Source organism: Armigeres subalbatus, chromosome 1, assembly GCF_024139115.2.
Source record: "Armigeres subalbatus isolate Guangzhou_Male chromosome 1, GZ_Asu_2, whole genome shotgun sequence".
Taxonomy (NCBI): Eukaryota; Metazoa; Arthropoda; class Insecta; order Diptera; family Culicidae; genus Armigeres; species Armigeres subalbatus.
In genome coordinates this window covers 234785032-234808667 of record NC_085139.1, presented here as the reverse complement: position 1 = coordinate 234808667, position 23636 = coordinate 234785032, and the positions used below count along the sequence as shown (strand labels likewise).

Sequence of the window (23636 nt, the reverse complement as noted above, 5' to 3'; positions counted from 1 at the left end):
CCGAGCAGCACAAGTCAGAAAAAAAATGGTTGCAGCAACTCTTGAAAGGAGGCTGCCGAGCCTCTTGAAAGGAGGCTGCCGAGCCTCTTGAACGGAGGCTGCCGAGCCTCTTGAAAGGAGGCTGCCGAGCCTCTAGAAAGGAGGCTACCGAGCCTCTTGAAAGGAGGTTGCCGAGCCTCTTGAAAGAAGGCTTCCGGGCCTCTTGAAAGGCGGCTTCCGGGCCTCTTGAAAGAAGACTTCCGGTTCCCTTGGAAAGAAGCTTCCGGGCCTCTTGAAAGGAGGCTTCCAGGCCTCTTGAAAGGAGGCTTCTGGGCCTCTTGAAAGGAGGCTTCCGGGCCTCTTGAAAGGAGGCTTCCGGGCCTCTTGAAAGGAGGCTTCCGGACCTCTTGAAAGGAGGCTTCCGGGCCTCTTGAAAGGAGGCTTCCGGGCCTCTTGAAAGGAGGCTTCCAGGCCTCTTGAAAGGAGGCTTCCGGGCCTCTTGAAAGGAGGCTTCCGGGCCTCTTGAAAGGAGGCTTCCGGGCCTCTTGAAAGGAGGCTTCCGGGCCTCTTGAAAGGAGGCTTCCGGGCCTCTTGAAAGGAGGCTTTCGGGCCTCTTGAAAGGAGGCTTCCGGGCCTCTTGAAAGGAGGCTTGGGCCTCTTGAAAGGAGGCTTCCAGGCCTCTTGAAAGGAGGCTTCCGGGCCTCTTGAAAGGAGGCTTCCGGGCCTCTTGATAGGAGGCTTCCGGCCTCTTGAAAGGAGGCTTCCGGGCCTCTTGAAAGGAGGCTTGCGGGCCTCTTGAAAGGAGGCTTCCGGGCCTCTTGAAAGGAGGCTTCCGGGCCTCTTGAAAGGAGGCTTCCGGGCCCCTTGAAAGGAGGCTTCCGGGTCTCTTGAAAGGAGGCTTCCGGGCCTCTTGAAAGGAGGCTTCCGGGCCTCTTGAAAGGAGGCTTCCGGGCCTCTTGAAAGGAGGCTTCCGGGCCTCTTGAAATGAAGCCTGGGCCTCATGAAAGGAGGCTTGCGGGCCTCTTGAAAGGAGGCTTCCGGGCCTCTTGGAAGGAGGCTTCCGGGCCTCTTGAAAGGAGGTTTCCGGGCCTCTTGAAAGGAGGTTTCTGGCCTCTTGAAAGGAGGCTTCCAGGCCTCTTGAAAGGAGGCTTCCAGGCCTCTTGAAAGGAGGCTTCCGGGCCTCTTGAAAGGAGGCCTGGGCCTCTTGAAAGGAGGCTTCCGGGCCTCTTGAAAGGAGGCTTCGGGCCTCTTGAAAGGAGGCTTCCGGGCCTCTTGAAAGGAGGCTTCGGGCCTCTTGAAAGGAGGCCTGGGCCTCTTGAAAGGAGGCTTCCGGGCCTCTTGAAAGGAGGCTTCCGGGCCTCTTGAAAGGAGGCTTGGGCCTCTTGAAAGGAGGCTTCCGGGCCTCTTGAAAGGAGGCTTCCGGGCCTCTTGAAAGGAGGCCTCCGGGCCTCTTGAAAGGAGGCCTGGGCCTCTTGAAAGGAGGCCTGGGCCTCTTGAAAGGAGGCTTCCGGGCCTCTTGAAAGGAGGCTTCCGGGCCTCTTGAAAGGAGGCATGGGCCGCTCGAAAGGGGGCTTCCGGGCCTCTCGCAAGGAGGCCTCCGGGCCTCTGGCAAGGAGGCTTCCCGGCCTCTTGAAAGGAGGCTTCCGGTCCTCTTGAAAGGAGGCTTCCGGGCCTCTTGAAAGGAGGCTTCCGGGCTTCTTGAAAGGAGGCTTCCGGGCCTCTTGAAAGGAGGCTTCCGGGCCTCTTGAAAGGAGGCTTCCGGGCCTCTTGAAAGGAGGCTTCCGGGCCTCTTGAAAGGAGGCTTCGGGCCTCTTGAAAGGAGGCTTCCGGGCCTCTTGAAAGGAGGCTTCCGGGCCTCTTGAAAGGAGGCTTCCGGGCCTCTTGAAAGGAGGCTTCCGGGCCTCTTGAAAGGAGGCTTCCGGGCCTCTTGAAAGGAGGCTTCCGGGCCTCTTGAAAGGAGGCTCCCGGCCTCTTGAAAGGAGGCTTCCGGGCCTCTTGAAAGGAGGCTTCCGGGCCTCTTGAAAGGAGGCTTCCGGGCCTCTTGAAAGGAGGCTTCCGGGCCTCTTGAAAGGAGGCTTCCGGGCCTCTTGAAAGGAGGCCCTCTTGAAAGGAGGCTTCCGGGCCTCTTGAAAGGAGGCTTCGGGCCTCTTGAAAGGAGGCTGGGCCTCTTGAAAGGAGGCTTCCGGGCCTCTTGAAAGGAGGCTTCCGGGCTTCTTGAAAGGAGGCCTTGGGCCTCTTGAAAGGAGGCTTCCGGGCCTCTTGAAAGGAGGCTTCCGGGCCTCTTGAAAGGAGGCTTCCGGGCCTCTTGAAAGGAGGCTTCCGGGCCTCTTGAAAGGAGGCTTCCGGGCCTCTTGAAAGGAGGAATTCCTGGAGGAAATTCCGGAGGAATTCCTGGAGGTAATTCCGGAGGAATTCCTGGAGGAAATTCCGGAGGAATTCCTGGGGAATTTCCAGAGGAATTCCTGGAGGAAATTTCGGAGGAATTCCTGGAGGCACTTCTGGAGGAACTTCCGGAGCAACTCCTGGAGGAACTTCCGGAGGAACTCGTGGAGGAACTTCCGGAGGAATTTCTGGAGGAACTTCCGGAGGAATTCCTGGAGAAACTTCCGGAAGAACTTTCGGAGGAATTCCTGGAGGAACTTCCGGAGGAATTCCTGGAGGAACTTCCGGAGGAATTCCTGGAGGAACTTCCGGAGGAATTCCTGGAGGAACTTCCGGAGGAATTCCTGGAGGAACTTCCGGAGGAATTCCTGGAGGAACTTCCGGAGGAATTCCTGTAGGAACTTCCGGAGAAATTCCTGTAGGAACTTCCAAAGGAATTCCTGTAGGAACTTCCAAAGGAATTCCTGTAGGAACTTCCGGAGGAATTCCTGTAGGAACTTCCGGAGGAATTCCTGGAGGAACTTCCGGAGGAATCCCTGGAGGAACTTCCAGAGGACTTCCTGGAGGAACTTCCAGAGGAATTCCTGGAGGAACTTCGGAGGAATTCCTGGAGGAACTTCCGGAGGAATTCCTGGAGGAACTTCGGAGGAACTTCCTGGAGGAACTTCCGGAGAAATTCCTGGAGGAACTTCGGAGGAATTCCTGGAGGAACTTCGGAGGAATTCCTGGGGGAACTTCCGGAGGAATTCCTGGAGGAACTTCCGGAGGAATTCCTGGAGGAACTTCCGGAGGAATTCCTGGAGGAACTTCCGGAGGAATTCCTGGAGGAACTTCCGGAGGAATTCCTGGACGAACTTCCGGAGTAATTCCTGAAGGAACTCGGAGGAATTCCTGGAGGAACTTCGGAGGAATTCCTGGAGGAACTTCCGGAGGAATTCCTGGAGGAACTTCGGAGGAATTCCTGGAGGAACTTCCGGAGGAATTCCTGGAGGAACTTCCGGAGGAATTCCTGGAGGAACTTTCGGAGGAATTCCTGGAGGAACTTCCGGTGGAATTCCTGGAGGAACTTCCGGAGGAATTCCTGGAGGAACTTCCGGAGGAATTCCTGGAGGAACTTCTGGAGGAATTCCTGGAGGAACTTCCGGAGGAATTCCTGAAGGAACTTCGGAGGGATTCCTGGAGGAACTTCCGGAGGAATTCCTGGAGAAACTTCCGGAGGAATTCCCGGAGGAACTCCCGGAGAAATCGCTGGAGGAACTTCCGGAGGAATTCCTGGAAGAACTTCCGGAGGAATTCCTGGAGGAACTTCCGGAGGAATTCCTGGAGGAACTTCCGGAGGAATACCTGGAGGAACTTCCGAAGCAAGTCCTGGAGGAACTTCCGGAGGAATTCCTGGAGGAACTTCAGGAGGAATTCCTGGAGGTACTTCCGGAGGAACTTCCGGAGGAATTCCTGGAGGCACAGCCGGGGGAATTCCAAGAGGAACATCTGGAGGAACTTCCGAAGGAATTCCTGGAGGAGCTTCCGGAAGAATTTCTGGAGGAACTTCTGGAGGATCTTTCGAATGAATTCCTGGAGGAACTTCCTGATGAATTCTTGAAGGAGCTTCCAGAGGAATTTGTGGAGAAACTTCCGCAAGAATTCCTGGAGGAACTTTCGGAGGAATTCCTGGAGGAACTTTCGGAGGAATTCCTGGAGGTACTTTCGGAGGAATTCCTGGAGGAACTTCCGGTGGAATTCCTGGAGGAACTTCCGGAGGAATTCCTGGAGGAACTTCCGGAGGAATTCCTGGAGGAACTTCCGGAGGAATTCCTGGAGGAACTTCCGGAGGAATTCCTGGAGGAACTTCCGGAGGAATTCCTGGAGGAACTTCCGGAGGAATTCCTGGAGGAACTTCCGGAGGAATTCCTGGAGGAACTTCCGGAGGAATTCCTGGAGGAACTTCCGGAGGAATTCCTGGAGGAACTTCCGGAGGAATTCCTGGAGGAACTTCGGAGGAATTCCTGGAGGAACTTCCGGAGGAATTCCTGGAGGAACTTCCGGAGGAATTCCTGGAGGATCTTCCGGAGGAATTCCTGGAGGAACTTCCGGAGGAATTCCTGGAGGAACTTCCGGAGGAATTCCTGCAGGAACTTCCGGAGGAATTCCTGGAGGAACTTCCGGAGGAATTCCTGGAGGAACTTCCGGAGGAATTCCTGGAGGAACTTCCGGAGGAATTCCTGGAGGTACTTCGGAGGAATTCCTGGAGGAACTTCCGGAGGAATTCCTGGAGGAACTTCCGGAGGAATTCCTGGAGGAACTTCCGGAGGAATTCCTGGAGGAACTTCCGGAGGAATTCCTGAAGGAACTTCCGGAGGAATTCACGAAGAAACTTCCGGAGCAATTCCCGTAGGAACTTCCGGAGGAATTCTCGAAGAAACTTCCGGAGGAATTCGAAGGAACTTCCGAGGAATTCCTGGAGGAACATTGGGAGGTATTCCTGGAGGAACTTCCGGAGGAACTCCTGGAGGAACTTCCGGAGGAATTCCTGGAGGAACTTCCGGAGGAATTCCTGGAGGAACTTCCGGAGGAATTCCTGGAGGAACTTCCGGAGGAATTCCTGGAGGAACTTCCGGAGGAATTCCTGGAGAACTTCCGGAGGAATTCCTGGAGGAACTTCCGGAGGAATTCCTGGAGGAACTTCCGGAGGAATTCCTGGAGGAACTTCCGGAGGAATTCCTGGAGGAACTTCCGGAGGAATTCCTGGAGGAACTTCCGGAGGAATTCCTGGAGGAACTTCCGGAGGAATTCCTGGAGGAACTTCCGGAGGAATTCCTGGAGGAACTTCCGGAGGAATTCCTGGAGGAACTTCCGGAGGAATTCCTGGAGGAACTTCCGGAGGAATTCCTGGAGGAACTTCCGGAGGAATTCCTGGAGGAACTTCCGGAGGAATTCCTGGAGGAACTTCCGGAGGAATTCCTGGAGGAACTTCCGGAGGAATTCCTGGAGGAACTTCCGGAGGAATTCCTGGAGGAACTTCCGGAGGAATTCCTCGAGGAACTTCCGGAGGAATTCCTCGAGGAACTTCCGGAGGAATTCCTGAAGGAACTTCCGGAGGAATTCACGAAGAAACTTCCGGAGGAATTCCCGAAGGAACATCCGGAGGAATTCTCGAAGAAACTTCCGGAAGAATTCCCGTAGGAACTTCCAGAGGAATTCCTGGAGGAACTTCGGGAGGTATTCCTGGAGGAACTTCCGGAGGAACTCCTGGAGGAACTTCCGGAGGAATTCCTGGAGGAACTTCCGGAGGAATTCCTGGAGGAACTTCCGGAGGAATTCCTGGAGGAACTTCCGGAGGAATTCCTGGAGGAACTTCCGGAGGAACTTCCGGAGGAATTCCTGGAGGAACTTCCGGAGGAACTTCCGGAGGAATTCCTCGAGGAACTTCCGGAGGAATTCCTGAAGGAACTTCCGGAGGAATTCACGAAGAAACTTCCGGAGGAATCCCAAAGGAACTTCCGGAGGAATCCCAAAGGAACTTCCGGAGGAATCCCCGAAGGAACTTCCGAAGGAATTCCCGATGGAACTTCCGGAGGGATTTCCCAAGGAACTTCCGGAGGAGTTGTCGAAGGAACTTCCGGAGGAATCCCCGAAGGAACTTCCGGAGGAATCCCCGAAGGAACTTCCGGAGGAATCCCCGAAGGAACTTCCGGAGGAATCCCCGAAGGAACTTCCGGAGGAATCTCCGAAGGAACTTCCGGAGGAATCCCCGAAGGAACTTCCGGAGGAATCCCCGAAGGAACTTCCGGAGGAATTCCCGAAGGAACTTCCGGAGGAGTCTCCGAAAGAACTTCGGGAAGAATTCTCGAAGAAACTTCCGGAGGAACTTCCGGAGGAATTCCGACGGAACTTCCGGAGGAATTCGAAGGAACTTCCGGAGGAATTTCGAAGGAACTTTCGCAGGAATTCCTGAAGGAACTTCCCGAAGAATTGTCGAAGGAACTTCCGGAGGAATTCCCGAAGGAACTTCCGGGGGAATTCGAAGGAACTTCGGAGGAATTCGAAGGAACTTCCGGAGGAATTCGAAGGAACTTCGGAGGAATTCCCGAAGGGACTTCCGGCGGGATTCCCGAAGGATCTTCCGGAGGAATTCGAAGGAACTTCGGAGGAATTCGAAGGAACTTCCGGAGGAATTCTCGAAGGAACTTCCGGAGGAATTCGAAGGAACTTCGGAGGAATTCCGAAGGAACTTCCGGAGGAATTCGAAGGAACTTCCGGAGGAATTCCCGAAGGAACTTCCGGAGGAATTCGAAGGAACTTCCGGAGGAATTCCAGAAGGAACTTCCGGAGGAATTCTGAAGGAACTTCCGGAGGAATTCGAAGGAACTTCGGAGGAATTCCTGAAGGAACTTCCGGAGGAATTCGAAGGAACTTCGGAGGAATTCCGTAAGGAACTTCCGGAGGAATTGTAGAAGGAACTTCCGGAGGAACTGTTGAAGGAACTTACGGAGGAATTGTCGAAGGAACTTCCGGAAGAATTGTCGAAGGAACTTCCGGAGGACTTGTCGAAGGAACTTCCGGAGGAATTGTCGAAGGAACTTCCGGAGGAATTCCGAAGGAACTTCCGGAGGAATTCGAAGGATCTTCCAGGGAATTCCAGAAGGAACTTCCGGAGGAATTCGAAGGAACTTCCGGAGGAATTTGAAGGAACTTCCGGAGGAATTCGAAGGAACTTCCGGAGGAATTCCCGAAGGAACTTCCGGAGGAATTCCCGAAGGAACTTCCGGAGGAATTTGAAGGAACTTCGGAGGAATTCCCGAAGGAACTTACGGAGGAATTCCCGAAGGAACTTACGGAGGAATTCCTGAAGGAACTTCCGAAGGAATTGCAGAAGGAACTTCCGAAGGAATTGCAGAAGGAACTTCCGAAGGAATTGCAGAAGGAACTTCCGGAGAAATCCCCAAAGGAACTTCCGGAAGAATCCACGAAGGAACTTCCGGAGGAATTCCCGAAGGAACTTCCGGAGGAATTCCCGAAGGAACTTCCGTAGGAATTCCCGAAGGAACTTCCGGAGGAATTCCCGAAGGAACTTTCGCAGGAATTCCTGAAGGAACTTCCCGAAGAATTGTCGAAGGAACTTCCGGAGGAATTCCCGAAGGAACTTCCGGGGGAATTTCCGAAGGAACTTCCGGAGGAATTCCCGATGGAACTTCCGAGGAATTTCGAAGGAACTTCCGGAGGAATTCTGAAGGATCTTCCGGAGGAATTCGAAGGAACTTCCGGAGGAATTTCGAAGGAACTTCCGGAGGAATTCTCGAAGGAACTTCCGGAGGAATTCCCGAAGGAACTTCCGGAGGAATTCCCGAAGGAACTCCCGGAGGAATTCCCGAAGGAACTTCCGGAGGAATTCTTGAAGGAAATTCTGGAGGTATTGTTGAAGGAACTTCCGGAGGAATTGTAGAAGGAACTTCCGGAGGAATTGTAGAAGGAACTTCCGGAGGAATTTCCAAAAGAACTTCCGGAGGAATTCCCGAAGGAACTTCCGGGGGAATTCCCGAAGGAACTTCCGGAGGAATTCCCGAAGGAACTTCCGGAGGAATTCCCGAAGGAACTTCCGGAGGAATTCCCGAAGGAACTTCCGGAGGAATTCCCGAAGGAACTTACGGGGGAATTTCCGAAGGAACTTCCATAGGAATTTCCGAAGGAACTTCCGTAGGAATTGCCGAAGGAACTTCCGAAGGAATTCCCGAAGGAACTTCCGGAGGAATTCCCGAAGGAACTTCCGGAAGAATTCCCGAAGGAACTTCCGGAGGAATTCCCGAAGGAACTTCCGAAGGAATTTCTGGAGGAACTTCCGGAGGAATTCCTGGAGGAACTTCTTAAATCATTAATTAATACCCAGGTCGGGTGGTTTAATACCCGGAGCAGAGGTTTAAACATCAAAAAAGCCCAAGGTTGCATTTTGGACTGTCCTCACCTTCTGATTTTTTTGTAGGAAGAATGTCGCTGCCGCCATAGGCGAAACATCTTAAGCTGGCTTGTCATCAATTGTTAGTTTTACGGTTATCATGTATGCATCATTTGGTTGTAAACTGGTAATATGAAAAGATAGAGGTTTTATGCCTACGGAAGAAGGAGTGTAATATTTCTTAAACTCCGGCTTTTCCCTCTCAATAAAAGATAAAAATATCAAAGAATGCGCCCGTCCTTTCCTGGCCAGCAAAAGATGTTTCCTTTTTCATAAGACGAGTTTGTACAATCCCATTTAATTCCACACTTAATTGTATCTTGACAGATACGTATTTCGACCTCAACAGTAAGGCCGTCTTCAGTCGAGTCGAGTACGAGACACCGAAGACGGCCTTACTGTTGAGGTCGAAATACGTATCTGTCAAGATACAATTGAGTGGTGGAATTCAATGGGATTGTACAAACTCGTCTTATGACAATTGAAGACATTCCACTGAAAAGCTCAAAATAATTTTCTTAAGTTTTTTCGGCCGTGACGACAGCGACATTCTTCTTCTATGATTTATTACCTCTTTTCTAAAAATAATCTGTCACGACACCAATAAAATTTCAATCGGTGCGCAGTTCTACTCTGGAGGACCAAAAAAAGTAGTGCGTGCATCGATTTGGTTCTCACAATGCAGAAACAAATTGCGGAATTTATCACTTCTCCGAATGTTCTATTGGACTATTGGCTTCTATTGGACAACTTGATGACCATAAGGGGTCAATGTCTGGTCCTTGCGTTGCACTCAGCGTGCTAGAATAATCGATTGAAAGTTGTAGAATTCTGAATCATTGAAAAATGTTTATAACCTCTTATCACTCCGTAGTAATCGAAGTAAGTAAGCAACCCAAAATAAATCAGAAATAAACCTTTGAAATAATTTCAAGAAGTTTGATATCCATATCGTTGATATTCCATGGATCCAAATGTTGAGGATCACCACCCAAGTAACATTCAAACTGCTCTTTGGCATTCTATGTAATTTATTGTGGTTTTATTGCAACAATAAGCATGCTATTCGGCCTAAAAAAAGTATTTAACTAGCATAGATTATGCCGCATCATCTAGTGGTTGTCAAAACCCTTTGAAGTCGGTTACAAATTCCAAAAATTCTAAAGTTTTAAATATGAATTTATTAGGGCATTCCATGCCTTGAATAAACTTATTTGGGAAACAACATTAAGACTCTTTGATGTTTGGTTTATTTGTCATGACAAATACTTCTTTAAGTCGTTTTGTTACTTTAAAAGTTACTTTCGGCATTACTTGAGACCAATTAGCATTTGTGATTGCTATATAAAGAGTCTTAGAAAATACAAACGCATTTCTGGAAAAAAAAAAAAAAAACAACTGAAAAGTGACGACGAGTAGTAAGAGCCTAAGCATTAATTATTGAAAAAGAAATAGCTTTGAAATATTACCATACTGTTTGCTTACTCTCAATATGCATGCTGACAAATTTTCAGCTTTATCAATCACCTTGACATCGAAATTTTGCTTTCCGAAATCGCGAGACGACAAATTGGAAAGAATCAAAGATAGAGGACATAACACGGTGCGTAGACCCGCCCATTCATGTTTCACTTCTTCGTAAACGGTGGCACGGAAATGCGCATTTTTGCTTCCGGCTGATAAAGTAACGTCACAACTTAGTGGAGTACATACTTTATTCTTTACTTACGTGTAATTAACGTTGTAATTTCCATAACTTCCTTCCATGCCGCTTTGTTTTTAATTGAGAAACTTGAACTGTCAAATTTACTCTAGTTCTGGTCATTATATATGTTGAAAAATGGCCAATCAGCATTTGTAACACCCAGGCGAGCCTTCGTAAATGCCACATCTAAACATTATGATTTTATGGTTGATTTCATTAAGGCAGACTAATTTGAACAAATAAATCTTGAAAAATTAAGTCGGAGGCCATCGCCATATTTTCTTCACTACACATGGGTAGAGAATTTCTAGCGAAATATCTATTAATACTGCATTATATTTATGATTTTTTACGATGTATTATAAATTAATCAGCTACAAACAATAAAATAACCAAATAATAAAAAAATTGTAGAAATGTACAAATTGAACATGAATTTGTTTATCGAAAAATAATCAATAGAATGGGGTTTACTGAGAGCGCATCAGTTATATCGAGGTTTCGCACCATATGACACAGTAAATCTTATTTGGCAACTGAAATTGATGCACCATACACTAATTCTGCTTTCATTATGTTTATCAATAATTTAGAATATTTTATTTCAATATTTGATTATGGAGTTTTTGGTTTCATTTACAATAAACCTAATTTTATTTTGTTGAGACTGAACGAAATTTATTATTTCATGCGAATGTTTGCATAAAGCAAGATCTAGAGAACTCCGCAGGCATCAAGATCAAGTGGCTTAGAAAAGGTTTTAAATAAGATCAACTTTCTTTTATAATAGTGTACAAATGGATTTCAAAAGGTGTTTGGTGCTGAGTTCGTATTCAGGTTTTGTCACATTTCGGTTTTGAAATACGTCTTGCATTCACCCTTCAAAACCATTTCAAGAGTGGGCCAACTAGGCAGATACTACTCTTCAAGAGGTTTTGGTGTAAGCGATGAAGGAGCAAATGCCTTGACTAGGATTTTATTGTTGTAGAATATAAATACTCTTGTAGTTAATCATAAAACTCAAAATGTTACTTGGGCAATGACTCAATTGGGAACCTATCAACCAAATGTTTGCACTTCTGATGGACCCAGCCCAAAAGTGTTGAAATCTGTAGAAAATTGTCTTTAGTTACTCTTTTATTGTTGTTTTTTTTTTTGTTGTTTTTCGCCGGTCACACAAAGGTTGATTATAACAAGAACGAACCAAAATTCGCTTTTTAATAATTTATCATTGCTATGCATATCTGTGATCTGTAATTCTTTCATGTTTTTGATGCAAATTTAAATACAGTTTAGCATTATTCGATTGATATTCACATATTTCGTTGATTAAAAATTCACCATTGATTTTTGCGAAGTTTTAGGACACGTAAAACAAAAGTCCCGCGTAGAACTGACTCTAATGTAGTACATGCTTCATAAAAAAGGACTTTGAAGATGAACGCCACAGTATATCAGAAAGGACGCCAAAATAACCGCTTCAGTTTGCCATTTTGTGATACCATGAAGAAAATCGCAATCAATTTCTGTCCAACGCATCTGGTATTCCTATTTTATGGTTTCTGCAATGTAGCACCCAAAGCCACAGCAGAAGTGTTGTTGTTGGATGCTACTTTCTTGTTGAGATTTGTGCGAGTGGGTAATGTATGATAATGGATTCCGCACCCTCCGATCCCAAGTTTTATACGCTAGGAGATGAGATGCCCCACAAACACCATAAAAACTTTCGATTCAATTCGTCGCGCAGCAAGTCCGAACAGCACGGTCCTTCGGAATCGAACCACCAAGAGTCTCGTAAAAGCTAGTTTAGTATCAATTACTCTGGTGGGGAATTTGACTTCGTTGCGTTGAGTGTATTTATTCAATAAATATACAAGAAGGCTCAACAACCGCAGACTATTTGCGAATGCTTTCACTTAACGAAGGTCGCCTTGTTAATATTGATGACCGGAATAATATGAATCTCAAGCGACAATACTTTGCTGATAAAGTTTTGCAACTGTAATAGAATTTCTACAGCTTTACAAGGTCTAACTTCTCTCAGTTGAGAATCAACCCAGCACTGGCCAATCGCTATTTACTTTCCCGCCAACTTGTAGACTCGAACCAAAACAAAGTATAACCGCCTCGAAACGGTTAGTAATCTCCAAGGAAATAACCCTTTTGCATGATCGTATGCCGACAGCGCGTACGTGTGCGAATGTGAGAAGAACGCACATAAACAGTGATTGTAACATGTGTCCAGTACCGGCCTAAATCTGCACCTTACCATGTTCGACCCATCGACACGATAAAAGGTGCATAATTTGGGCCGCAACAACCAATAACGCAGCAACTGCAGTGCAGAAGGTACACTGCCCCCGGGGAGGAGACTTTTCCGAAACCTAATCCAACGGACGACGGACGAGTGAACAACCAAACCATTCGACGGTGGTGATGGTGCCGTCACCCCTACGGAACCGGGCCAACGTTGCGTCACTCGCCGGCTGACCCCCGGCTCTAGTACATATCCAGGTGGAATGCTATTGAAAGAAAAATACATGCCATTTGCCAGCCGACCCAGCGGCAACAGTTGAGTCGCATATCCATACGTAGGTATGGGGGGAAACAGAATTTTCGTATTTGCACGCACGGTGTCAGAATCGTGGACTTGTGGATAATTGTGATTTTTATCGCAAAAGGAAATTTTTGGAAATATGTATTAATTGTTTTTCAGAGAACTTGATGCCGTCCAACACGAGATCCTCAGGAATTAAAAATAAAAACAATTAAGTTAATAGTTCAAGAAGTAACGAATCTACTCCAGATGTTGAGATGGATTCAGGGTATTTCGGGATTACAAAAATCTCATGACAAATTATGTTTTCCAAATTATTATTATAATTTTTCCGCAATGTTGAGCTACTACGAATGAAAATCCAAGCCATATTCTCGTACTTACTGATAATAATCTTGATTTTAACACCGTGTTCCGCTTCCCACAGATAGACAGTCCAATAAGCAGCGCAGGACATACGTGCCACAAATGAAGACAACGGTAGACATGACTGCCGACAGGCACTTGTTCTGCTACGATGCAACGATGATGACCGCCCCAATGACGGATCGATTGTGGTAGGCTTCAGCAGTGCAGTGTACAGTGAGTGTGGTTTTGCGCCGCCAACCCTCGGGAAAGAACACCCTCCCGCACCCTGTTCGGCGGCGGTTCAACCGTGAAGTGAACAACGGTGGTGTTCCCGGGTAACAACTGGTGCAAATAGTTGCAGTGCTGCCGGGGTAACTAGCTTCGGGCGTGGGAAATAGTTCGCACTTTAAACCGTGTAAAACTAGAACGGATCGCGTTATTTACTACTTCCGGGGAGTGCACATAAAAATAACGACGCGACGCCGGAAACGACGGAAACGGAAGTGGAAATCAATACGGTTATGTTCTGATACGATGCAACTCAATCTGGAGCAGTGAGCAAGGCAAGTGGATTACAGTGAACCTCCCGAGACTGGAGGGGTGAATGTGCAGTGGGGTTGGTAAATCCGGCAAATAGTGGCGATAATTAAAAGCGAAAAAGTCATTACCAGACGCCAACCAGTGGCAGTTCGGTGGCAAGAAGAACCATCTTCTCGGTGTGTAATTTGATCCTGTAAATCTCGTTAAGATTAAAATAATCACCATCGTCGTCGTCTTCGTCTTCGCTGTCGTCGTAAAAATGGTAAGCATAATGACAAGAACCACCCCGAATGGGGTCTGTCCATCTACCGCAGACAAGATCAGCAGCAGCAGCCAGACATATGGTTTGTAGAGAACACTGACTGTGAGATTTTAGATTGCCTTGTCAGAGGCAGTGAAGAGTGAAGATTTCATTAAACTTCTTGATATTTCGTCTTGTGGGTGTTAATGCTGTTAAACTTTTTTTTTTACGGAAACGCCTCTTAATGAAAATATGCATTTAACCAGCGACTCGATTTCTTGTATAAGAATCTAGCATTTTCGCATATGCCCAGTTCTTATACATGTTTTCAAATCTAACAATCACCCGTTGGGTGTAGTGGAGTTTATCCTGTCTGTTGGCAAGCGGGAGCCACTTGGAACATCTTCTCGCACTGTTTGTTCACTGAATGTGATGGACGACACATTCCCCGATTGCTTTGATTGCTGATGATGTGCTCTAAGTTGTGGTTCACATTAGGCCTACTTCGATGGTTTCAAAGCAATTGAATATATGATTTATGTAGTAAATGGCAAGTACTGTTTCACTACCACACATTTCCCCTCTTCTCAGGAATTTTGTGAAAAAATTATCATATGAATTGGTTTTCAATGAAAAAACATGAAAGCTTTGTGGTTTTATTATGCCTATAAGAAACCAAAATATTAACCCGTTTACTATATAAGGCACATACACAGGATTTTGTTTTTACACGATTTTATTCGCTCGTATTTTTGATCGTGTGACTTCAATTTACCACCAAACTCTTCGCAACATGTTTCAAAAAATCCAGAATAAATCGAAGAAAAATCACATGATAATTGATATGCGTTAAACATTTAGGATGAGCGGAAAATTGAGAAAATGTAAATCGCGTAAAAACAAAATCCAGTGTACTACATACATCACTTAACAAATGTGAGACGAAGTTGAATTCAGCTTGTCAAATTGTGTTGTTCATCTGTAGAACTATGTTTACTATGTTCTGTAGAACTACGTAAAGCTATGTTTACACTGACTAGATACCGCAAATATACTATGCTAGCTGATACGTCGAACTTCGTCTCTCCAAAAACCTAATTATTTATCGCAAAAATTTTTTTTGTGTGTTCGTAATTAAGGTTTCAACCCTTCAGAAACCACTTTCTCAAGAGAGAGACGGTGAAGTATTCTGAAAAATAAAATGTAATCGCAGAGCAAACGTCAAAACCTGTTTTCCCTGCCACAAGATATTGTTTTTTTTTTGTTTTTTTTTGGAAGAGCTCCCTTCCCACCACTTCCAGAAGATGGAAACACCATAGTAACATTTCTATAGTTTTCTAAAAACTCTACATGCCACATTTGGTTCCATTTGCCTGATTAGTTCTCGAATTATCCAAAAATTTCTATTTTACTTGTAGGGAGCAGTCAGACAATCATTGGAACCTTCCCTGGCCCCAAAAACTTTTGCGTATTTCCACGCCGACAGTTCCAGTAGTTTCCGAGTATATAAGGGTCGGACAGACATGCAAAAAAAAAATTATGTGTATAGATATAGGCCAGCAACAGGTTTTCTTGCGTATCCATTTTTAACTGTACCTGTTGATTTCAAATTTCATCACGTACGTATCATCTGGTATTATAAATATTATATTATATTGTATATATGGCTACTGTTATGCAACAACCTCAAGTGGCATTTTATTAGAATGGAACTGACTGTATCTCATTGTTAAATGTAATTATATGAACCACTCGCGCTCCTTACGAAGATTACACCCAAAAAACAAATCCGACAATTATTGTATAAAACCTGGGCATATACAATTCTGTAAGCTTTTTATACAAATATTGTATTAAAATAATACAAATCTGTATTCTGTAACCTTACAGAAACTGTATAATAATTGGGCATATACAATTCTGTAAGCTTTTTATACAAATATTGTATTAAAATAATACAAATCTGTATTATTTTAATACAATATTTGTATAAAAAGCTTACAGAATTGTATATGCCCAATTATTATACAGTTTCTGTAAGGTTCTTATGCAGAACTGTATTAAAATCTGCCATCCCCTGGTTGGGTGAGCTACACTAAGTCCCACTTACCAATTTATGCGAGCACCACTCGTGTTCATTCAAAAATTCATAACATAAACTCGTAATGAGCACTTTATGAGAGTACCACTCGCGCTCTTCACGAAGATTAGCAACACTAAGTCGCACTGAGCACTTTATGCGAGCACCACTCGCGCTGATTAAAAAAATCATAACAATAACTCGTACTGAGCACTTTATGCGAGCACAACTCGCGCTCTTTACGAAGATTAGCAACAATAAGTCGCACTGAGCACTTTATGCGAGCACCACTCGCGCTCTTTACGAAGATTAGCAAAACTATGTCGCACTGAGCACTTTATGCGAGCACCACTCGCGCTCATTAAAAAATTCATAACAATAACTCGTACTGAGCACTTTATGCGAGCACCACTCGCGCTCTTTACGAAGATTAGCAACACTATGTCGCACTGAGCACTTTATGCGAGCACCACTCGCGCTCATTAAAAAATTCATAACAATAACTCGTACTGAGCACTTTATGCGAGCACCACCCGCGCTCATTAAAAAAATCATGAAAAAATCAATACATAACTCGTACTCACTCACGCTTATTCAAATATACATAATACTAAGTCGTACTAAACACATTTTATTAATACTGGTATCAAAAATGATACCGCTACCCGAAAAAGTTTCGTTTGGTAGCCATGAATAGCCCTATACGTGTGCTTGGGCCTACATTTTCTTTTTTTTCTGGAAGTGCAAGTTTGTGGGTTTGATCGAAGAATTAATTCCGTCCATTTATTTGCTTAAGTTGGTTTCAAAATAGGAGTCCAACATAAGAAAAATGTTCATGTATTGGACGATTGTAGCATCTGTAACAAAAACACTAATTTATTTTTTTTCAATTCACATTTCATAGTTTTCTATGCAAAAATAAAGATGTTTTGCACGCCTATGAAGAAAAGTTTAATTCAAATCTGTAGAAAATAACAGGTCCAGTTTCAATTCATTTTCAAAATTTACTCACCCAATGTCCAAGTATTCGACCCCATCACTTCCACTAGCTCAAACAATTCAATTTCTTTATGGGAGCTCGCGCTTGCTCAATACTAATTTTTTTTAAAAGGTCGAAAATCCAGCAGGATCGCCAAATGTGGAGTTCATCCTGTCTGTTGGCAAGCGGAAGCCACTTGGAACATCTTCTCGCACTGTTTGTTCACTGAATGTGATGGACGACACAGGTGTGTCTTTCAACAAGGCTAAAACTGTTCGGTTTTCCAATGTTTCCTCGCAACTTCATTGAGTGAGAGGCTTTGGGGGGATTAAAATGCCAAAGAATTCCGTTTTCTGTGCAATCTTTAGTCAGTGCTTGATTATGGTCGTTACTTCGTTTCTCCTATTATCGCTAAGAGATCCCGGCGAGATACAAATCGACGGAGAGCTTGGATCAGCTGTTGTAAGGTCGCAGACTAGTTCTATGTGTACGGCTTTGGAACAGAAGCACACAAAGACCGCCACGTATGATTTTCTGGGTGCAGCGCGACGATGAGCAGGTTGAATTCGAATTGGCCCTCAGTAATAAATGCCAGTCAATGCAAACCGGCGGGCCATGTTTACGTGGGAACCTGGTATTACTGGCCCTTACATTGTTCCAGTGATTTTGATTGCGCTTTGAAGCAGGTGATCACACGTGAAAAGCCTATTTGACTAAAGCTCTGGCCCCTATGAGCCAATAGCGAGTTCGAAGAATGTTTATTAGCAGCTGTGGTGCAGCATGAAGATGCTTTTCGTGAAAGTACTTGACTAAAAGCATCGAGAAACAATGTTTTCCAGGGAATATAATCTCATGTCTTCTGTCATAGGAAAGATTTGCATGATCGAGTCGCCTTTCAACGCGTACTAGCTGATTATCAGATAAAAGTGGATGAAACCATCGAAGCCGCAACTTTTCTGTAATTGGTTTCCTTTTCGCAGTAAATGCCATTCGTTACTGAATTCCTGTTGTAACACCAACGAAATTATGGTTTGCTGCTAGATTACTGACTTTATTCTGCAGTTATTAGCAAATTGTAGACAGTAGGCGATAAGCGACGGAAAGAGGAAACTCTGTCAACCAGGCTTGTAAAATGTCATCTGCATGTCATTTGACTAATTTGCTCATAACTTTCTTTAGAAGCAAAATTTCTTCCATAATTTTGAATGTACTCATAACGCTTGAGTAGGGTTATATTTTTGTCCAAGGGTACATTGCTCTAAGTATAACATCAAAGGCTGGAGAGTGAAAACTCTCCAAAATGTCACGTGTCATTTGACATAATGTCATTTGAATGACATTTTGCCTCCCACGCCCCAGATTACATATTTACAGCAAAGTCTCGTTAGACAAAGTTGTAGGCCCATTTAACCGCTATAAGTTCGTCATACAACTTGAATTCAAGACAAAATTTTCAAAACGACTTATCTGCTTTTGTAAACAAAGATTCAAACGGCGATTTGACGAATCTGATAGCTCTCCCACGCAAACCAACACCATCAATAGGTAGATGAAGAATTCCGCTACCTGTTGATGGTGTTGGTTTGCGTGGGAGAGCTATCAGATTCGTCAAATCGTCGTTTGAATCTTTGTTTACAAAAGCAGATAAGTCGTTTTGAAAATTTTGTCTTGAATTGATAGCTACCTTCTGAAAAAAGTTCTGGGAAAATTATACAAACGAATGCAAATGACATTTTACAACACTGCTGTCAACAATAGACCTGTGCGCCGCCGCTGACGATTTTCTTGCGCCCACGTCAAAAATGAGTCGGCGCGCCGCCACGTCGATGGTTATTAAGGCTGTGAACCATTCCACTGATTCGTTTAACTTTTAGTTAAAGTTTGACAATTCGATGGTTATTTTCCCATCGTGGTTAAAATTTTACTCCAAAGCCGACCCATTTGAGTTTTGACAGATTTGATGGATTTGGCGCCAATTTTCTCGCAAATAAAGTTTAACTATCGAACTGTCAAATCTAACTATAAATAATAATAATAAAAAAAAACCATGCTCCTGAGCAGGGTTATTTTTTACCACGGCGAAATAACCATCGATCTGTCAAATTTTAACTAAAAGTTAAACGAATCGGTGGAATGGTTCACAGCCTAAAGGGCTATTGAAGCAGTAGAATTTTGTACATTTTTACAAAAGTTCTATCAAGTTCTTGCCCGAAATACACATTTTCAGCTACCTTTTTATGACATTTATCGACTTCCAAGTACTTGAGGCTATCAAGACACGACGATACTTTTATGCCCAGGGAAGTCAAGAAAATTTCCTAAACCGGACCGGGAATCGAAACCAGTCATAATCCAAGTACATATATATGGAGAATTTATTCTCATTTTCGATCAAGTCTTCAAATCGAAGTCATTGGATGGCAACTGTATCTAGCATAGAGCTGATTTCAAGCTAAATAACTGCAAAAATCGTTGTCGGGAAATGTTTTTGTAAGTCTAACTTGGCCACTTGAAGTTTTTTTTTTCTTTTCAGGAATCCTCCGGACATTCAATGCTTCAGAGAATGTGGAAATATTTCAACAGGAATTTAAGGAATTATTTCTAGAACACTTCCAAAAATTTCTACAAGAATTCCTTCCGAATTTCACTCTAAAATTATTTCAGAATTACATGTTAAATGTGTTAAGCAATTCAGCAAGGCATTTTTTAATTCCACATATACATTCTTTAAAAATACTTCAAGTTCTAGAATTTCTTCAACAACTTTTTTAAGAATTTTCCGAGATTTTCTCCTGTAAGTCCATTTGATAATTCACACATTATATCGAAAATTCATTCAAGAGTTTATTCAAATAATCCTCCAGGAATTCAAAGCAGATTTTTTTTTAGAATTTTTTTAGGAATTATTTCATATCCTTCGGATTTTGCCAACAATTTTTTTTTGTGAATTCTTCTTTTAAAAACATTCTGGTACGATCCATGGCATTTTCTAAGGAGCACCTTAAGGAATTTCTGGAGGAATCCATAGAATGGATTGTTGAAGTAAATTCCGCTGATATTTCTGAATGATTTTTTTGGGAGAATTTCTGGAGGACCTCGTGGACGAAAAATTGGGAGAATTTCCAGGGTAAATTCTTTAGGATATTCTGGAGGAATTCCAGAAGGAATTTAGCGTAAAAAAATCCAGAAAGCTTTTCAGTTTTTTGACAAACTGTTGAGGATTACCTGGAGATTTTTTAGAAGAATTTCGGCAGTAATTTCTGAAGATGGGTGGTAATTTTCCATATAAGAGTTAATAACTGAAGTTGTACTTTTAAGATTGAAGTCTTTCGGAGATAGTAGTTTTAATGAGTATTCAATACGTTTTTGTATGAGCACATTTTGATAAGACGGATTTAGGAGCGAAAACGCTACTTACTAAGACTGCTATCGCCAAATAATCCAATGGTTTCTGGAGAAGTTTTCGTGGTAATTATCGGGAATATTTTATTAAATAATTTGAAGAGAACTTTTCGGATGGATTCGCAAAGAATATCCAAAGATGTTTTTATAGAAATGTTCAAGAACATTTTCTGCAGGAATATTCGAAAGAATTTCTGAAGGAATTCTTTTAGGAATTTGCAGAATAAATCCTGACGGAACTTCTTGAGAGATACAAAAAAAAATTCGAGTAGAGTTCTGGGAATTTTTTTCTGGGGAAACACCTGGAGGAATTTTCAGTAGAATTCCCGAGAGCTGGATGGGAGATGGGTGAAGAGGAATTCCATGGGAATTTCGAAAGGAATTCAAAGGGAATATCAGGAGAGCTCTCGAATCTCTTGTCGAAAGTTCGTGTATCTGTTAAGTAATCTAATGGAATTCTCATGTGAGTTCTGAACATATTTCTGGAGAAAACCTGGAATAAATTACGGAGAAATTCCTAAAAAACTTTCGTAAGAATTCGTGGAGAAATTTTCAGATAAATTTCTCGATAAACTTCCGGAGAAATTCCTGGAGGAACTTTGGGAAGAACTCCTGGAAGAGCTTCCTAAGGAATTGGAGGAACTACTGTAGGAATTCCTGTGGATCAACTTCATTTCTTGGAAGATCTTCCGAAGGAATTCCTGGAAGTGCTTCAGAAGGAATTCCTGGAGGAACCTTCGGAGAAACTCCTTGAAGATTCTTTTGCAGTAACTCTTGGAGCAACTTCCGAAGAAATTCCGGAAATAACATCCGGATAAATTCCTGGCTGAACTTACGGAGAAAGTCTTGCAGGAACTACCAGAGGAATTCTTGGAAGAACTACTGGTGGATTCCCGGAAGAACTACCAAAAGAATTCCTGGAGGATCTTCCGAAGTAACTTGCGAAGGAATTTCTGGAAGAGCTTCCGGAGAAATTCATGAAGGAGATAACTGGAGGAACTTCCGGACTTCCGGAGGAATTGCTGGAGGAACTTCCGGACTTCCGGAGGAATTGCTGGAGGAACTTCCGGAGGAATCGTTGGAAAGACTTCCTAAGGAATTCCTGGAGGAACTTCCGGAGGAATTCCTGGTAGAATTTTGGGAGGAATTCCTGGAAAGACTTACGAAAAAGCTCCTGGAAGCTTCCAAAAAATTTCGCAGATTTTTATGCATAAAATTAACTCACGCCGCCGCCGATAAAATTTTAATCGGCGCACAGGTCTAGTCAACAAGACGTTCGTCAGAGACTTCTCAACCGCTGTAAGGACCGTAACTGCAGATTTTTGAACCGCGAGGAAATCTTTGTCGAGGAGTCGTCGATAGCAGTATTCTCATGATGTGGCCAATAGGGAATATCGTCTTGTAACCAATTAGGTCCGTACCACCCAATGTGACTGTCGAGGAGGGACAGAAAGTAGATCAGATGGGTTCAGTGGTCCTGGTACGTGATTCCACGGCAGTTAATTGAATCTTCACGATAGCTAATTGAATCTTTGAGACTCGATTAGCTGTAAAAGTGGAGTTGTTGGAGCAAAATTTGTGGATCCAGACCCAAAAGGAGGTCTCATATTGAATATCAAGCAAAGAAACGATTTTCTCATAAAGTTGAGCTGCCATCAATGCGCCACACAGCTCAAGACGTGGCATGCTTTATTGTTTTAAGGACAATATTCACAGTTAAAAAGTTTAAAAGTAGTCGCGTTTTCAAGGGCACATCACTCAATACAGAAGCAACGCACAAATGTCATTTGCTTCCGTATTGCGGGATGTGCCCTTAAAAACGCGAGTACTTTTAAATTTGGATTCTGTGAGGATTGTCCTTAATAGGGCTACCATTGATATAGCCGAAAGAAGTGCAACCATTGTCTTCCCTACTTCAGATGTATAAAAAAAAAAACAGATGCAATTGGGTGGGTTTTGGATTCTGAATCAAAGTACAGCGCTCGATGCGAAGGTTGCTTAGAAGATTAAGCTATGAGTAGTATACGCGCCACTGTGTTTGAACTGTTAGTGGGAGCTCCTTGTCCCCATCATCGGCTTTCAAAGTCCATAACGATTGCATGATAAGTTTCGCCTTTTAGCGGCATATGACCAATTGCTTCGTACTCAGTCTCATAGGTTTGGTACTGTTCTTTCCGAGTATCATCTCGGTTGAGCCTGTTCTCTAGCATATGGAAACGTCAAAAGTCGATTAGCGGTCAGTTTAACAAGAACATCTTCCTTGGTGGTTAAACGAACGCAGTATCTACCTTCCGTTATGCAGCGGACATTCTGATGGAAGTGGGATTCACAAACCGCTGCTTCAACTGAATAGCAAGTGGAGAGTTGTCACTTTCAAGTGTCCAGAACCTTTCCATCAGACAATGAAGATCACTGATAGTGGCCAAATTCGCTACAACTGGTTGCGCAGAATGGACAGGATCACTTTTGCCTGACACAACGCAACCAAATACGGAATTTTATGAACTTTGGTTGGTCATCTCCAAGGTGAATCCTTCTTGCAAACTTGAAAATATCAAAAAATATTTCCGCACCAAGGGCGATATCGATGTTGCTGGTTTGATGAAACGATGGGTCAGCGAGTTCTATCCCAGGTGGAACTTCAAACGAATCAGCTTGAATGAAAGCTGACGGAGGATCTATTGTTACACTTGGCAGGATGAGAACGAAGTAGAGTATTGACACACCCTAGAGCGAATTGTTGAGCAAAGTTGGAAGCGAGCTTGTGTTGTTGAATTACCAATTCCGACGGCCGGGCACCACAATTTCTGCCGATGTGCTTTGATTAGCTGAGAGAAAGAGTGCGTCGTGAAGCTTCATTCGCTCCCGGAGTCTCTAGAAGGTTCTTTTAGCGAGTTTTCAAAAGTTTAATAAGATTGGAATGATAATCACCTTTGAGAGGCAATTATGTGCCTTTGATGAATCCAATCTGCAGCAAGAACGGAAGAGAAGTTGATCTTGAAGGATTTCGACAGCGATACAGGAACGATGGTTTCGCTGAAGAATTGTCGTGGTAGTTTGATTCCTTCTAGTCGCATAAATCTCGAGCAAGATATATGTAGAAGGGTTCTTCAAAAATCGATTTTGCTTCACTATGCTCATTTGATTCTGTATCATGTTCTGAGTATCCTCCGAAAATTTTAGCTCATTTGGATTAAAACTGATTCAGCACAAGCCGTTTCAAGTTTGCATGCGAATTAGTAAGTATGGAGAAATTTATTTTGTCATTATACTGATTATGGCGATCATGAAGTAGAAGTTAAAAGAAAACCTACATAGCTTAATGGAATACTCAAGAGCTTTCACTCAGCGAAAACCGCATCTTAATTAATCGTTCTAGTAATTAGTAATCGAATTTAATCTATACCGTAGTTTTCTGGAGCTAATTGCGTAACTTCTAAACAGGCAACATTGCTGCTCGTGGTGCGAAAGATAGC

The 23636-nt window shown here is 43.9% G+C and overlaps 1 protein-coding gene across 6 annotated transcripts in view; it reads left to right on the top strand.

Moving 5' to 3' along the window:
* The window catches only part of LOC134205897 (guanylate cyclase soluble subunit beta-1), a 244713-nt gene that overhangs the window by 18252 nt on the left and 202825 nt on the right, over positions 1 to 23636 (top strand). For 5 of the 6 annotated variants that reach the window (XM_062681594.1, XM_062681588.1, XM_062681590.1 and 2 more), the window contains exon 2: positions 12998 to 13720. In XM_062681594.1, coding sequence (XP_062537578.1) covers positions 13718 to 13720 — 3 coding nt within the window. In that variant the 5' untranslated portion in view covers positions 12998 to 13717. The remainder of the gene's footprint in view (positions 1 to 12997; positions 13721 to 23636) is intronic. The other variant, XM_062681591.1, reaches the window with a different exon arrangement.